The following is an 18,523-nucleotide window of genomic DNA, read 5'->3' on the forward strand; positions in this document are numbered from 1 at the left end:
TAAGTCTGTCAACTACTACGAATATTGTATCACGGCCCTGAGAGTTTGGCAACCCTTCGATAAAATCAAGTGAAATATCCTCCCATACTTGGCAAGGGATGGGTAGTGGCTGAAGAAGTCTCGCCGGTTGCAGTGTTTCACTTTTAGTCTTTTGACAAGTGCACACTTGCTGATATAATCCTGCACGGATTGAAACATCGAAGGCCAGTAAAATTGCTACGCTAAACGTTTGTAAGTTTGGAGAACGCCCGAGTGTCCCCCTATTTTGGTGTTGTGGGCCTCATATAATAGTGACTCACGCAATTTCCATGGAATAACAACTCTGCCTTTAAAAAATATTAACCAATTCTTTGTTGTATAAGGGCCGTTGGGTTGATTTTCAGCTTGTTGTTGAAAGAAATTCTATGAAGAGTATAATTCTTGTTCTGTAATTTTAATGAAATTTACAGAGTTATTTATACAAAATAAAGACAAAGTAGCCGTTGAAAGGCTTAATAATATTAAAGGAAAAATAAGTAACTTCCTAAACTATTGCACAATATCTTTATAAAATAGGAATGAAATATTCCTACATGATATTGGCATTCAAGTGTAAAAATCGTGCTGGAGATATTCCTTGACAAATAGCTTTGACGTGAGCAAGCTGTGTGGAGTGATAAACCCTTTGTTGACTTGACTGTTGATGACTTTCCTTTTGGTAATCTTGGTCAGCTTGCTTAACATCCCCCCTCAAGCTGGCAAGTGACATTTGATGAACGCCAAGCTTGTATCTGAAATCGCGGAACATGGCTTTTGACAAAGCCTTAGTAAAAACGTCTGCAATTTGTAACGAAGAAGGGACAAACCTCGTAACCAAGGCACCATCAGCAACCTTTTCTCTAATGAAGTGATAATCTAATTCAATATGCTTCGAGCGAGCATGAAAGACTGGGTTAATAGTCATATGCAAGGCACTTAAATTATCACTTAAAAGTTGTGGAGGTTGAGCAAGAGGAATGCCAATTTCTCGGTACAGGTATGTGATCCATGTGAGTTCTGCTGCTGTAGAAGCAAGGGCTCGGTACTCAGCTTCAGCACTGGATCTAGAGACAGTTGGCTTTCGTTTTGAAGACCATGAGATGCAATTTGCACCCATATAGACACAATATCCCGTGGTACTTCTCCGAGTGTCTGGACAGCCTCCCCAATCAGCATCACAAAAGGCAGTAATATTAAGAGAGCTTTGTTGGAGAAATCTGATCCCATAATCCAAGCTCCCTTTTAAGTACCTGAGAATACGTTTAACAGCACGTAAATTAGCCTCAGTGGGTGTTTGAAAATGTTGACATACCTTATTGACTGCGTGAACGATGTCCGGCCTTGTTAGAGTGAGATATTGGAGCCCTCCAACTAATCGTCTATATTCGGTTGCATTGACGGGCTTGTGATCAATGGGGTTGGCTTGTTCTTTGATGGCCATAGGAGTTGACAAACTAGTGCTTTCTAGCATCTTTGCTTTGGTCAGTAAGTCTTTGGTGTATTTGGTTTGAGAAACATAAATACCTCCAGAGAAATACCGAATCTCAAGTCCTAAGAAGAAATGGAGCTGTCCCAAATCCTTTAAAGCAAACTCAATGCTTAGTTGATGAATAAGTTGGTCAATTAGAAAAGTATTGTTGCCTGTCACCACTATATCATCAACATAAATTAGCATTAGGATTAATGAGTCATTATTATGAAATATAAATAAGGAAGAGTCGGCTTTACTGCATATGAAACCCAATTGAAGTAAATAATGAGAAAGCCTATCAAACCAAGCACGGGGTGCTTGTTTAAGACCATACAAGGACTTGTTAAGCTTACACACATAATCAGGATATAAAGAATTAGAGAAACCAGGAGGTTGTTCCATAAAAATAGTTTCTTTTAAAAAACCATGTAAAAAAGCATTTTTAACATCAAGTTGTCTCATGGTCCAATTTAATGTTACAGCAAGAGAAAAAATTAACCGAATTGTGGTAGGTTTAATCACAGGACTAAAGGTTTCTTCGAAATCCAAACCTGGAATTTGTGTGTATCCTTGTGTTACAAGACGCGCCTTGTATTTGTCTATGGACCCATCTTCCTTAAACTTAGTTCGATACACCCATTTTGATCCCACTATGTTTGTATTCACTGGCCTTGGTACCAAACTCCATGTATTATTCTGATGGAGAGCATCAAGCTCTTCTAACATAGCTGTGCGCCAATGAGGTTGTCGAATGGCGGTTTTGAAGTGTTTTGGCTCTATTGTTGTAGTAAGAGCCATTTTATCAACCAACTCAGGGTGATGACGCAACTTGTGTCTAGTTATCATTTGATGAGTGTTGCTTGTTTCCGGCTCTTTTGGAATACGAAGATCTACAAATATATCAATGCCTTTAGTTGACTGAGGAGTATTAGTTTCTAACTCCAAATGAGTGCTGCCAGTTCCTATATTGTTCTCTGAATCTTGCTCAGTTGAAGTGATATCAAATTCTTCAAATGATGCTGAGCTAGGGCTTAAGCTGGCTTGATTATCTGTAGAGGCTGAATCGGTGTGGATGACTATATCATGAATTTCACGTGGGACTTGTTGGCTTGTGTCCAAGTCATGCATGTTTGAGTTCATTGTGTTTTGAAGACCTATAGAGTTTGGATTTGCATGAGCAACTTGTTGTTGGTTTACGTGAAACTCATGCTGGGCTTGCTGAAATGGGGAGCTATTTTCATCTAAACTAAGTATATCATGGCAACGATGTGTATGATATGGCTTGTTTGTTGCTTTCTCCTTTTTAGTCCAACTCTCAACATCAGGAAATGTAACAATTTCTTGGCTGACCTGTATAGGTAAACTTGGCAGACTATTAGTTTTAAAGGGAAACAAATTCTCATCAAAAATTACATGACGTGAGATATACACCTTGTTTGTTGGTGGATACAAACATCGATACCCCTTATGTGAAGGGCTGTATCCAATAAACACACAAGGGTATGTTTTTGGTGAGAATTTATTTTTCCTATAAATACGTAGATATGGAAAACATCGGCACCCAAAACTTCTAAGCCCTCTGTAATCAAAATTTATACCAAAAAGTTTGTAAAAGGGAGTCTTCATATTTAAAGTGGACGAAGGTAGCTTATTAATAACATAAACAGCAGTAGAAAAAGCATCAACCCAATATTGTAATGGCATATTTGCATGAAAGAGCATTGTCAAACCTGTTTCTACAATATGTCGGTGTTTCCTTTCGGCAACACCGTTTTGTTCAGGAGTTACAGGACATGACAATTGATGCTGTATTCCACATTGACTGAGATGACTTTGAAATTCATTTGATATGAATTCACCTCCTCCATCACTTTGAAATATTTTTATCCTCTTGTCGAATCGATTTTCAACCTGTTTCTGAAACTTGATAAAAACATCAAATAAATCTGATTTATTTTTCAAAGGGTATAGCCATGTATAACGTGTGCAGTCATCAACAAAGACAGCATAATATCTAAAATTTTGAACAGAAGAAATAGGAGCAGGACCCCACAAGTCGCAATGAATTTTATGCAAAGGAACGCTGGAAATTTTATTGGAAAAATTAAAAGGAAGTTTGCAGTTCTTTCCCATTTGACAACTGGAACATACATAATCTTTCGTAATCCAATTTGAAACATCAATAAGTTTGTTTTTATTCAAAAACTTAATGGACTTGATTTGGGGGTGTCCCATTCTTTGATGCCATATGTTGTAAGGTGCTTTCCTGCCTTCAGATAAGTATAGGGCTGCATGATGTCCTTCATCTAAAGCATAAAGCCCTTTTGTCTTAGTTCCCTTTGCCAAGATGTTTCCCTGATAATCCTTAACAACAAACTTGTTAGATGAAAACTCAATAATGCATGAATTATCATGTGTGAGCTGCCCTACCGAAAGTAAATTCTTTTTCAAGCCTGGAACCACAAGCACATTTTTTAAATATAGTTTACTAATGCCAGTGTCTATGGAGGTGTTTCCTATATGTGAAATATTAAGACAATCGCCATTTCCAACAACAATGGCATCATTCCCTTCATAAGGTTTAAGTTCAGAAAATTTACCTGGATCATTGACCATATGGGTAGTTGCTCCTGAGTCAGCATATAATTTGGCATCATTTGCATCCAGGTTCATTGCAGCTAAGGCTTGTGGAATTTCCTCAGTAAGATGTGAGTAGTCATACCTACGTCGACATTCAATGGCTGTATGTTTCGGTAAATGACAAATTTGACATATGACAGTTTCTTCATTGACTTCCTCAGCTTGTTGTTTGGATTGATTCTGAATTTTCTGCCAAGGCTGTCCAGAATTATTTTGCCGAGGTTGCTGCCACTGTTGTCCCGAATTTCCTTGCCATGATTGTTGCCCTTGTTGACTTGGATTATTGTTTGATTTTTGCCATGACTGACTTGCATTATTATTCCAACTTTTTCCACCATTGTAGTTGATTTTTTGACCACTTGAATCAGCCAAATTTTGTCCTCCTGCTGCTGTAAAACCACGACCTTTTGAGTTAAAGAAACCTCCATTTCCACGACCTTTTCCCTTGCCTCGTTGGCTAAAAAAGGCTTGAGCCAGATTGATTGTATTCTTCTTTTCTTCTTCAAAATTAATAAGAGTTTGTTCATGATTTTCGAGGGCCATGACAAACTGCTTAAATGAGGGATAAGGTGGTTTTGAAAGTTGAGCAAGTTTGAAGTCTTGATACCTGTAGCCAAGACCTCTTGCAAGACCAAAGACTTTATCTAAGTCATTCACTGGTTTATTTATTGCAGCCAAACAATCACAAATATGCTTGTATTTGCGCACATACTCTTCAACTGATAGAGATCCCTTTTTTAATGTTGCCAATCTGTCCATGAGATGTACCTCTTTTTCCTTAGTCATCGGAAGTAATTGATCCTCCAAAGATGACCAAATTTGTTGAGCATTTTCTACTCCAACGATTCCACTCATCACTTCTTCTGTCATCAGGCTTAACAACCAAGATGTTAACAGCCCATCATTGTTGATCCACATGGTGAAATCTTCGTTGCCAGCCTTTTCCCCATCAGACAATAATATTTCTTTTGCGGGTCTCTCAGCATCTGTAATATGGTGCAGAATGCCAAGGCTTCTGACCAAAGGGAGAACCTGTGAGCGCCACAACAAGAAGTTCGTGTTGTCTAGTTTAATGGACACAAGACTTGAGCATTGATGAAAAGACTGAATATTTAGACTTGGCTCTTTGATAAAGGATGAAGAGGTTATATTGCTAGTACTCATGGCTGGCTCTGATACCATGAAAGAAATTCTATGAAGAGTATAATTCTTGTTCTGTAATTTTAATGAAATTTACAGAGTTATTTATACAAAATAAAGACAAAGTAGCCGTTGAAAGGCTTAATAATATTAAAGGAAAAATAAGTAACTTCCTAAACTATTGCACAATATCTTTATAAAATAGGAATGAAATATTCCGACATGATATTGGCATTCAAGTGTAAAAATCGTGCTGGAGATATTCCTTGACAAATAGCTTTGACGTGAGCAAGCTGTGTGGAGTGATAAACCCTTTGTTGACTTGACTGTTGATGACTTTCCTTTTGGTAATCTTGGTCAGCTTGCTTAACAGTTGTGTGACTTGTTTCAAATACTCATCTTCTAGCACAACTTTTTTTATTTCTCCCCATAGTGATACGTGAGTGTGGGGCTGTTCGTTTGTCTTGAGAGTGCATCGGCGGCCGCGTTCTCTTTGCCAGGTCTATACTGTATCTCATAATCATATCCCATTAGCTTGACCATCCATTGTTGCTGATCGTGTGTGGCTATCTTTTGTTCCAGGAGATACTTAAGACTTCGCTGATCCATCTGTATCATAAACCGTTGCCCCAATAGATAAGGCTTCCACGTTCTCACGGCTTCTACCACTGCTAACATCTCTTTTGCATAAGTCGACCAAGCCTTCTTTGCCAATCCTAATGCTCGGCTCATGAATGCTATAGGTCTGCCATTTTGTTGAAGCACGGTTCCAATGCCGCCACCTGATGCATCAGTTTCAGTTATGAACACATTATTAAAATTGGGCATAGCAAGAATATGAGTTTGCGTCATGGCGAGCTTGAGTGCTTTTAACGCTGTTTCTGCCTCTTTACTCCAACAGAATTGGCCTTTCTTCAGTAGATTTTTTAGAGGCTAAGCCAACAACCCATATCCACGTACAAATTTATGGTAGTATCCGGTTAGGCTTAGAAATCCCCTCAACTCTGAGACATTCTGCGGCTGTGGCCAAGATACCATTGCTGAAATCTTTCATTCAATTACTTTCACGCCGTGACAAGTCACTATAGGCCCCAAGTATTCAAGTTCTTGTTGGCCGAAATTACATTTGTTGGCTTTGACAAAAAATCGCTGCTGTTTTAAGGATTTCTAATGCTTGTCGAACATGGTTAAGATGACAGTCCCATGTCGTGCTATAAATCAGGATATCGTCAAAGAAGACTAATATAAATTTTCGAAGTTGAGACCGAAAAATAGCATTCATAATAGCTGGAAAAGTAGAAGGGGCGTTGTATAGGCCAAGCGGCATTACCATGTATTCATAATGGCCGTTGTGTGTGCGAAAGGCCATCTTATGTATATCTTATGGGTGCACCCGTACCTGGTGGTAACCAGCTCTAAGGTCAAGCTTGGTGAAGTATGTTACGCCATGTAGTTCATCAAGCATGTCTTCTACAGTTGGGATTGGAAATCGGTCCTTAACTGTCACTTCATTAAGCGATCGGTAATCGGTGCAAAACCTCTAGTTGCCATCTTTTTTCTCGACTAAAAGAACCGGTGATGAGAAGGGGCTAGCGCTTGACCGAATGAGCGCTGAAGTCAACATCTCGTGCACTTGTTTTTCAATCTCTACTTTTTGAAAGTAAGCATAACGGTAAGGTCTTACATTAATCGGCTCAGCTCCTTCTTTGAGTGTAATTCGGCGATCAATTTCCCTTGCTGGTAGCAGGTGTTTAGGTTTATGAAACAACTAAGAATATTCCTCCAATAATCCTTCTATGCTAGTCGGTGCCGTGGCATATGAGTCTTCTATATTGATTTGAAGACATATCGCAAACACTGATTGCCTTTGCCTTATTTCTTTCGTCACTTCAGTCAGGGAGGAGGCTTGAATCATTTGAGGTCCCAAGCCTTGTAACCATCGTTTTTTATTATTTCAATCAAAATCCATTGTCAATGCCTTCCAATTGCAAACTATCGACCCTAAGTTTTCCAACCATTGAATGCCGAGCACCATGTCTAGGCCCGTAATTGGCAATGAATATAATGTAAGTTCAAATGGAACATCTTGGATCAAGACGTATACCTTCTCATGTTTTCCTTCGCATATTACTTTTTCTCTGTTGGCCACTCTTACTGAAAAAGCTGGTGTTGGTTGTATGGGAAGCTAAAGCACACTGGCCAAACGTGCATTGATGAAATTGTGTGTTGAGCCGTTGTCTATCAGCACAACAATTTTGTGCAAATCGATCTTGGCCCTTACCCTCATGGTCTGTGGAGCAGCCCAACCCATCAAGGCATAGAATGTGATTTTAGGTTTCACGTGTTCCCCTGTTTCACTCTCAAGCTCTGTCGTTGCTGTAGATTCTTCAGGTATGTTCTCTTCATCTTCGGCTTCAAGGATTAACAACTGTGCTTTTGTGCACTTATGACTGTTGGGTATAAATACTAATGCTATTCGTGTCAATGTGCAAGTGTACACAACAAGTAATAAAGTGATGAGTATCCAAGATTGTCTCCACAGAGATTGATGTTATCAGATTTGCTACACCAATCTTAACAGTGCAAAATTTGTGCTAAAATAAAATAAAACAATTAATGAAACTAATATATTAATTAAAATAAAAACGTAATAAATCAAACGCAACAAAGTAAATTATCACGTCAATCTCAAAGATAAAGTCAATATGAATATAAAGTAATTGAGTGAATAAACTCTCCTAATGGTCTTGACTATTTTCTAATAGTTGGCTCTGTTGCTGCAGTATCTGCTACAGTATTGGACAGAATCTTTATGCATCCTTAGCCGTTGCATGTTGGATATCTTATATCTATATGTAACATAACAGTGATCAATTGTTATGCCAACATAAAATATAACATTACACGCTTAGGTTTTATTTACCCTACAAGGTGAATCCATATGACTAGTTCATCACTAATTTTAGATTAAGCATGGCCCTTTTGGGATAAGTTAAACTCAATCCAAGAAACCAAATCTAAAACCAAGTATTGCTCTGATATGTTCCACTAAGATAGACCCTTTTACAGCTCTCTCCTAACTTGTATCATTAAATGAGTGATCAACCGAAATAATGAATAAAAATAAATACTATCAAAACAAATTGCTACAGCAAACATACAGCAAACATACAGCAAACATGCAGCAACACATATATTCAGTCAATAAACCATCAAGATTGTTTATCAGTCAACCACAAATAAATTTAGTTCATGGTTTGCAAAAGAAAAATAAAGAACAAAGTTTCAGCCATGAAACACATCCCCAGGAATAAATAGAAAACATGAAAACAAGAGAAGGATAAGAAGGATTGAGCTGCCAATTGATCTCTGCAATTTTTCCTCTTGTGTAGCCTTCAATCTCTCTCTTGAATCTTGTTTTTCTTTTGTTTCTTTGTGTCTTTTTCCTTGGGTGACGACTCCTCCATTCTTTATGATATGTGCTTCTTTTATAATTGAAAATTAGGGTAAACGAAAGCCTAGGTCGCGCATAAGTCAGATTAGAAAACTGCAAATCGCAATTATGCAGTTATCCCGTACAAAATTTTTTCTGTCGTTGTTCCAGGATTGTTACAACAATGTTGCTACAGCAACGGCTATAGCAACTGCACTGTTCTAGATTTGTTTCAATTCTTTTGTAGCTAAGTTCTTCCTTATTTTTGCAAGCCTATTGCATAACATTACTTCCATGAATTATAAGCTTCTGGAAACCTACAATTATGCACACAATTTGAGCACAAATTACTTTAAATCGAGCAAACCTTATTAAGACTGACTAAAATGATTATTTATGTAAAATATAACAAAAATGCAATAGAAACACATTATTTACTCTCGAAGTATTATTGATTTAAGTCTAAAAGTTCCATGATAACTCTTATTTCATAGAGTTATCAATGACCTACAGTGAATTTATCATTACAATTGAAGCACAAGCCTTGGGCCCTTCGCCTTTGCATCTCATCCCAAGAAAGCTTTTTAATTGGTACTGCTGGTAAAGCGCGGTTGTTGAAGATTTGTGGTAGAGGTGAATGGCTGAAAATCGGTGATCTCATCAGCCTCTTCTGTCGCTGTAATTGTTCATCTCTCATTCTTGCCAAACTGATTGCTTCTTTAAGAGTTCTCGGTTTGAACAGCCGGATTTCCTCAGATATCTCGGGTTTCAGTCCTCCTATGAATGTGCCGACAAGAGCGTTTTGAGTCCACCCTTGAACCCGGTTGCCAAGCCTCTTAAATTCTTTCTGGTAATCTCGAAGAGTGCCGGTTTGCTTGACCCTGGATAGCGTCTCGTCGAAGTCCTTGCAATTTGTTGGCCCAAACCTCGCCCATAGCTCCTCTATGAAGATTTCCCAAGTCACGTCTCATCCTTCCTCTTGATAAGATTTCTTAAGCCACTGCCACCATAGGTTAGCTTCTCCTTCCAAGTGGAATGAAGCCAAGTGGAACAAAGTTAATGAAATAAAGTAGTTAATATCAAATAAACTACTTAGTTATAAATTCGAAGCAAATAACAATTTTAAAGGAAACATGTTTAAATATAAATTCTCCATCAATAATTGGCTTGACATAGTAAAGCCTTCCCGTTGCATCCTTGAAGAGTCCTTGAAGGAGTCAGGACATACTTCCACGTGATGCCCACCTCATGCATGACTTGCATGGTTGCTTGCATGTGCCCATGCATATTCTTCATATTTGTTGTTGGGTTTGGGTGCTCGCTTGGACTTGCGTAGCTCCTTGTCACTCTTACATCGACTTTAGAACCAAAAACTTAGATATCTAAGCCTATAACATGATTGATCTATTTCAAGCCCAAAGTTTTTTTTAAAACTTTTTTGAAAAAAAATAGATATTTTTTAATAGTTAATAAAGGAATAAATTTTTAATTTTTTCAGTAACCTTTTAGATTGGTCTAATATACGCACTTGAAATTTCTTAATAAAGTGCCGATTTTATTTTTCTTCTTCTCTATTAATTTTTAATTTCGTCACGACATATTAATCGGGATAAATTGAGCTCGATTACACGCGCCGACGGTTGTATTTATTGTCGTAACGGGTCCGAAATTTGCTTAATTTGTATTAAGCCCAAAAAAAAAAAAAGAGCGGGATTTTATAAATTGGAAACGGGTTTGCTTCACTTTGAGAGAGAGAGAGAGAGAGAGAAAGAGAGAGTTGACCCGTTTGACCCGTTTGACCGACCCGAACCCGCGAGTTTGACCTGGACGGATCTCCCAACTCCGGCCACCTTACCGGCCGTGCTTGGTATCGATTCGAAGCTTGGAAGATGACCGTCGCATCCCCGCTGTTGTCGTCGCCGGAAACTGGCCAGAACGCCGGCGATCGAGCTCGGAAAGTTGCGGCCAAGACCCGTTTTTGCCGCCGTTGATTCTGCCGGATTTTTGAAACGCCACCACTTGGAACTGGTTCCTCCCATCCCCAGCAACATTTCCCGACCAGCCACGACCACCGGGGACGCCGGGAACTCGCCGAACGACCACCGGAAACGTGCAGAACTTTGGAGCTTCGATCCGCCGCCGGCAGCGCGTGTGGCAACTCACGGCCACCACTGTTGGACTCACCGAGGCCGGAACTAGCAGACCTAAGCTCCCCGTCGCCGTTGACTGAAGTCCGGTCAACGTTGACCGGACTTCATGGACTTTTGGGGGTGATTGTGTAATTTTATGTAAATAATGGACATTTTGGTAATTTTGAGTGTGGGCAGTGATGTAATTTGTGATTTCGAGGGTAATTCGGTAATTTAACTCGTTAAGGACATTTTGGTAATTTTAGGACCCGAGGGTAATTTCGTAATTTCAGACAATGTGGTTAATTTATGTAATCTGAATTGAGGACAATTTGGTAATTGACAATTATGAGGATAATTTGGTAAATAATGATGTTTGAGGATAAGTCGGTAACATATTGTTGTTGGGGGTATGTTGGTAATTATGGCCTGTAGGGGCATTTTGGTAATTTTACTCATGTGGGAATAGTTTATCGTGAATAGATATTCGTTTCGAGATTTATTAAATTGGTTATATTTTATAATTTACGGAGAATGATTATGGAATTTCCGTGATTTAGGAGGATCCGCATCCGCGAACGAGAATCAACTTGTGGACGTCGTTGATACCGAGTTTAGATATCATCACTGTGAGTGGAATATACAAAATCTATTTTAAGAGTATATGCTGATTTTATAATACAGTGCAGTATGTTTTGATATATAAGTATTTAATGCTTCGATTTAATGATTTTTCAGAAAGTTGATTTTTATTTATGAGTATTATTATTATGGAGAATGAGTTTGAGTAATGATTTTATTATCGTTTTTGAGTAAAAGTATGGTATTAGAATTGAGCAGATTTGAGATATGTTGAATAGAAAGAAAAAGAGATTTCAGATGAGATTATATGTTTATGTAGATGTTGTTTTTGAAATCATTAGACAGTATCCTTCCCCCCAAATACAGAGAAACAGATAATATGAGATGAGAAAAGAGATACAGAAAAGAGATACATATAAGATGAGATAGAGGCCTTTGGGGCCGTCTGAGCACACATAGAGGCTTTAGGCCGTGTGTTTGGATACTTTTGCCTTTTGGGGGCTTATGCATGAACAGTACAGATATATGAGATATGAGATATGAGATGAGATCGTCCCCATCTATCTGTTGTGGCTTCGGGGCGTGACGTTACCCAGATAGTGCGTCATTGCCTGGCCGTTGAAGCCCGGATATGATCAGATTATCCCCTGGGTACTTGTTTGATGACAGTTTTTAGTATTCAGTATTTGATTTGAATTAAATGAGTTTATGATATTTTGAGAAATTGATTTGAGAATTGATTTACGGAATTGAAATTGATTTAAGAAAAGATTTGAGAAATTGATTTGAGAAAGATTAAATGATTTTAAATAATTTATTTAATTGTCAGCACTTACTATCCACTCACTGAGCTCATTGAGTTTTATACTCACCCCTCTTTTATTTTTATATATTTTTCCCCCCACAGGAGATTTACAGGTATATCAGTCAACCCAGTAGCGAACGTTAGTTTGATATTGTGGTCACGTGATGGTGCTAGGAGTCGTGGATTTTATTTATTATATTTAGAATTTTTGCGAGTTGGGTTTAATTATTATTTTATGTTATTAAGGATAATCGTTGTGTTTTAATATTCGGATGATTTGGGTGATATTTGATATGTTGATGTGAGAAGTTGGCTATGGAGGATGGTTGGATATTGAATTATTTTGGGAGTGTTATTTTTGTAACGTGCAGGATTGGATATGTTTTGTTTTTAAAGGAGATTCTGCCGAAATTTTTATTGAATACTTTTGATTTTACGAGTTTAGATAGACTCGCCATGGGGGAGTGCGGGGCGGGTCGTTTCAATTGGACCTTAGTCATAAATTGGTTCATTTAAAATAAAAAAGACTAATGTACCTAGAAAATAAAAATAAAAATAATTCTTTTGCAAGTAACATCATATATGAGAAATTATCCAGTTAAAGATCTTGGACACTCTTAAAAGTCCAAAAAAATTGTTGCAACATATGGTGTATGAGTGTGGTTTTCTCAAACTTTAAGAAAGTTCAGAATTTGGAACTAGATGAGCACTCCATCATGCATGCTCCAATAAATTCCTATCAACAAATCTTTTTATTTTGAGTCTGTATCATAAGGATTGTATTTAATCAAATGCAAAATAATATAACATCTAATAATTTTTAGTTCATACTTATAATAATAATGTTCGCATTTATAGGTGAAAGAAATATATTAGTTTTTAATTGTTAATTTTTAACTCTTATATTCTAAATCATAATTTATAAAAAAATCGCTGGAAAAAATTAATCTTTTTTCAAAAATATATATGTGTAATTAATGGGTATCATTCATGTACGTTGAATTTCCAGAGGAATGAAGCTAATAATGTTCGAATGCTACTCCAATGAATTTCACTACTAAAATATTAAATTATCTTCATGAAAAAATTGCATGATTAGAATGATTAACTCAACTCACTCGAGCATTTAAAATTGCATCACTACTAAAATGTTAAATAATAATGTTCGCATTTAATGGCTAGTTTCATCATTATAACAACCAAAACACTCGAGCATTCCAATGCATTTTAACTCAAGGCACGCACGCACAAGCATGATTCCTGATTCACACATGCATCTTTAATTAATTATTAACTAAAATATGGTACTTGAAAAGTCTTTGGGGTGCCTACAAATTGAAATTTGGTAACATAATGAATGCTAAGAAAAGAATCTGTCTACCGTATATCCTGCAACGTCATGGATAAAGGACTGTTCCACCCTTCAACCTGAAATCATCAAATGAAAGAAACAAGATCATGAGCGTTGTTTTAAAATCTGAAAGCTGACTCGAAGTAATAATAATAATAATGATAATTAATAGACCTTACCATTGGTTATCACATTACTGCCCAGTGCATCTTCCTCCTCATTCCCTGCATACGGTAAACCAAGCTGAGGCCAACCACACGGCCACACCAGTATGTCTTGAAAATCTTTACTGACTTCTCATGGATCTCGTTGTTGTCATGACTTTGTAGATTTTCTATCTTTTCTAATCCCCCAGCCTCCTCAACGAACTGGGCATATTGATTAACATCTCCAATGGTGGTACCCATATTCCTTTCAGCTTCCCCGACCTTCAAAATGTTCTCTAATCCTATTAGGCAAACAGTGACGATCTCTGGATCCGAGCATAGAAGGAGATCACACAATGGTTTTACACACCCCTCTCTCACAAGGTGCTTGATTTGCTCCTGAGTACCACCCGAGGTGGCATTTGAAATTGCCCAAGCGGCCTCCTTCTTTGTATCAAATTCAGCATTTTGAAGCAGATTGACAATGGGACGAATTAAGCCAGCATCAATTACTGCCTGAATCTGTTCCCTGTTTCCAGCTGTAATATTTGAAATAATCCAGCTGATTTCCTTCTTGATGATCTCTTCATGATTGTGGACCAACATGTCCAAAAGGTATGGCACTGCACCATGGTTAATTATACATTGAGTCTGGAAATCATCTCCCGTCACAATATTTCCAACAGTCCGCAGGGCAGGACTGAGCACCGAGGGTGATGGATGGCCAAGGAGCTCAACAAGTCGTGGACAGACACCTGCCTCGATCACAGCTTGAATTTTGTCATTCGTACCATCAGCAAGATAGGAGAGTGACCAGCAGGCATCAGTCAAGACATCTTCATCGTTTGAATGAACAAGCTGCGCAAGCGCCGGAAGAGCTGGCCTCACCTGATCAAAAGGTGGCTCTGGCTTGCCCCTGCAGAAATTGGACAATGTCCGTGTGGCATTTCTTAGCATTGAAAGCTTAGCATGCTCATTTAACTCTGCCAGCAATGGAATCAAAGCGCCTTGACTAAGCACAAGATCACGGCATCTAGGTGAGTCACCAGCAACATTTCCCAATGCCCAAACAGCCTGCTCGCGGACATCATCACTTGGAGAAGAAAGTAGCTTCACAAATATTGGAACAGCGCCGTGGTCAATCACCACATTAGTGTTCTCCGAAGTTCCAGAAGCAATGTTTATAAGAACCCAAGCAGCCTCATACTGAAGTTGGGGATAGTCTTCCCTCATAAGAAACTCAACAAAGCGCGGGACAACGCCAGATTGTATGACTTTCTCAATTGGTGGATTCCTGTCAAATGAAAGCAGTTTTCGGGACAGAGTAGTTGCTTCCAGCTGCAAGCTATTGTCATCTGACCAAACCCCAGCAACCAACGCGGGAAAGCTTCCCAACTTAGTTTGAGATTGGGGGCAGGAGCAGGAGGAAGAAATTAAGTTAGGGGTTTGGAGTGAGAAAAAGCAAGAGAGGGAAAAAGCTGATTGTTGATTAGTATGTACCTGCTGTATGGTTTTATTAAGGTCGCCCTTCCAAAACCAACATGCTTCATACCACAGCTGCACTTTGTGTAACTTGGGTGTGCTTAATTCTCCTTCAGAGAAAATCTTCATGTTGGGGCACTCATGCACGAGTAATATTTCTAAAGATGGGAATTTCAAGGCACAATTGCTAGAGCAGAAGCTTGTCAGACTTTCTAAGTATAAAAGCTTCAACTCCTTCAATTTGCTGAAAGCAACGACCTCATCCTTTGCTGCAACATTATCATCTGCCACTATTATTTCTGTTATCATAACGCATGATTGTATCGTCATTTCTCTGAGTCGCACTAGAGTCTTTGCTATTGAGGATGTTAACACGTTTCTCAGTCTTCCGCAACCTGATACCCCTAGAGTTGTAAGATTCTGAAAGGTTGTCCAGGATGGCACTAGATTGATCAAATGCTGACACGATGACACGCGTAGAATAACCAAGTTGTTCGTAATGGAGGACTCTTGTTTCAAAATGTGCTTCAGATCACAATACTTGTTTGCATCTCTTATGAATACTTTCATCCCATTTTCAGCCTTTTCTTTTGAGAACCTCTTAGGATGTCCTCCTATTTGGACGACTTTCATGGTGTGAAATCTCTGGAGAAAATCATCAAGTGATAACATAGTAGTTGACTCATCATCAGACACCACATGAAGGCATTTAAGTTTGCAAAGCAAGTCTTCCGAAAATAAACATGTATTTGTTATTATATGCTTTGCATCTACTATCAATTCTTCCAAATTAGGGAATACCTGAGTAATCGATCAGAACCACAAAAAAAAAAAAAAAGAGGAACAAGATGGATCAGTTGATGTTCATTCTAACCATTTCACAAAATTAAATACTGTGAACGTATGAGGAAATTTTAAAAAATAGAAGAGAATTATAAGCTATCACTAGCCTACGCAATATATTTATCCAATAAATTTTACCTTTTGTAAAATAATAATAATAATGCACATAATATGCAGAATAATTATGAATGAATGTTATATACTAATCTGTAAGAGAGTTACGCTGCTGACAGCTTGACTTTTTGTAACAAAACGAAGTGATGAAGGCAATGACAGTATAACTCTAAGCTCTTCAATATAAATTTTGAAGGAACATACATAAAAATTGAAATATCGATTATGAAATTTATGTACTTACCTTTTCTGTCAAGATATTAGTAGTTCTTTTATATCTCATCAAGAATTCAGGACATCGAATTATAATTAATTCCTTGAAGGATGGAAATTCGAGAATATCTACATCTCCTGTGCAGAAATTTCTGAGCTTTTCAAGATCATCCATCTTTAGATATTGTAACTGAGGAAATATTACAATACTATTCTTCCTTTCTTCCTGGTTCTCCACAACTATTAATTCTTCCAGGACACGGCAGTTTTCTATCTCAATGCGTTGGAGTCGAACAAAGGTGTTATTACTAACTGTAGAAGATGAAAATAGACATCTTAAATTCATACAGTTGTATAGGGTCAAGTGCGTTAAATTCTGACTACCACAAGACATGACAGCAACATGGCTTTGCCAAATCCTCTCAACATTTATTGAATCCAACTCCAAGTTCTCCAACTTCGGTAACGCAACCTGCTCCAAAAAAATTAACTTGCAATTTTGTTGATAGACAAATCAATAAAATTACTCTTTCTCTTGCTATAGTTCTTTTCAGTCTTTCATACAAACAACTATTAATCATGTTTCCAAATTATTCCTTACGGAATTGACACATGTGTTCCAAAGACATTTATTAAAGAAAATGACAAGTCATAATGTGAATCAATTTATTGGTTTTTTTTTAATTTAGTAATCAAAACATATTTAGTATTTCGTAACATGATGTTTATTATTATTATTAATTCACTTATAGTGTCGAGTATCTTTTCTTTTCTCTGAGAATGTATTTTTTACACTGCACAACACTTCAGACAAAAATTTAGAATAACCAACCTTCTCAACGAAAAGTGCATTGACATTGTCCTCCAAAATGATTTCGTGTGACTGCATAACATCTGTTGATTCCTCCCGTCTCTGTTGACATTGAAGGTGTCTCGATTTTAGGTACAATCTTAATTGTAAGCACAATCTTAATGCCTAGATACAAGATCTTTAAATCTTAGTACAATAAGTTTAGCATTAGGAATGATAATACCAACTATTTTCATATACGCACACATACAAGATCCCAAGTGAAAAGAACCGACCATACCTTTGACTCTGCCGGATTTGGGGGGTGGTTCCAGATATGGAGATGCTTGAGTTGTGAAGGACCGACTTTGGCTAATTCATTAACAAAATAATCGACATCTTGCTCTGGCAATTTAGATAATCCCAGGTCTTCAATCCCCTGTAGTTGCACGATCAGTCCATCCTTCAAGCGAATCTTGGAATCCGGACAGATTTTGAGTTCTCTACGCCAAACGCCAGCGTAATAATAACCCCCGATATGTATTTTGTACCTTTGGAGCTTCGGGAAGAACAAGCCTCTTGGGAGAGTGTTGACATCTTTGATATGTAACTCTAAAGAGGTCAAATGCTTCAACTCGTGAAGGCTAGCATTCTTGACCCCTTCCATCTCCACCTCCCATTTACCAAAGCTATTATAACCTATATACAGTTCTTCTAAATGGGATAAATTTGATAAAACATTTGCTGGAATAACTTCTAGTTCCCTACAATCTCGCAAACCAAGCAACCTTAGCCGAGCCAATTCACTTACTTCTATAGGCAACATCTTAATATTAGAACCTCGTAGGCAAAGAATCTCTAGTTTCTTCAAGTCTCGTACAACAGTTATATCAAGCAGTTTGCAATTATCCAAACTCAATGTTCGAAGGTTTGACAGAAGACCAAGTGATGAGGGCAGTGACATTAGATTTATGTTAGTCAAGTTTATAACTCTGACCTGCATCATCCTCTCGAAAAATTTGTTTGGAATTGTTAATGACGAAGATTCCTGATCAGCGCATATAAAAAGAAGTTTGAGTTGAGGAGATTCCACTACTTCAGGAAGCAAATTAGTCCTGATATCATGTAAGACGATTGAAGTGTAAAGCTTTATTGCACTTTCGTCGGACCATTCCCGGTAACCTTCAACTTGCTCATTTGTCGCCGAAAAAACATTTTGTTCGGTAGATGCAATTAATATGGCAACATCGCGAACAACATCATGCATAGAAAACAACTCTTTCTTCTGGCTTATATGGTTAAGCAGCATACAAGAAGCTTTGAGTTTGTGCACCAATGCGTGTACTCGAGCTCGTGCTACTTCCAT

At 37.9% G+C, this 18,523-nt stretch overlaps 2 protein-coding genes across 2 annotated transcripts in view; both read right to left on the reverse strand.

The window, feature by feature from the left end:
- The window catches only part of LOC127902353 (importin subunit alpha-1a-like), a 41,723-nt gene extending 25,893 nt beyond the window's left edge, over positions 1 to 15,830 (reverse strand). Inside the window, exon 1 of the mRNA XM_052441260.1 lies at positions 13,749 to 15,830. Coding sequence (XP_052297220.1) covers positions 13,758 to 15,830 — 2,073 coding nt within the window. The 3' untranslated portion in view covers positions 13,749 to 13,757. The remainder of the gene's footprint in view (positions 1 to 13,748) is intronic.
- Positions 15,831 to 16,242: 412 nt separating this feature from the next.
- On the reverse strand, positions 16,243 to 18,523 carry LOC127902354 (uncharacterized). The gene is made up of 4 exons (XM_052441261.1): positions 17,459 to 18,523; positions 17,200 to 17,343; positions 16,399 to 16,839; positions 16,243 to 16,278 (listed from the first exon to the last, which is right to left on the reverse strand). The coding sequence occupies exons 1-4, from the start codon at positions 18,521 to 18,523 to the stop codon at positions 16,243 to 16,245; spliced, it is 1,686 nt and encodes a 561-aa protein (XP_052297221.1).

Source organism: Citrus sinensis, chromosome 5 (genome assembly GCF_022201045.2).
Source record: "Citrus sinensis cultivar Valencia sweet orange chromosome 5, DVS_A1.0, whole genome shotgun sequence".
Classification (NCBI taxonomy): Eukaryota; Viridiplantae; Streptophyta; class Magnoliopsida; order Sapindales; family Rutaceae; genus Citrus; species Citrus sinensis.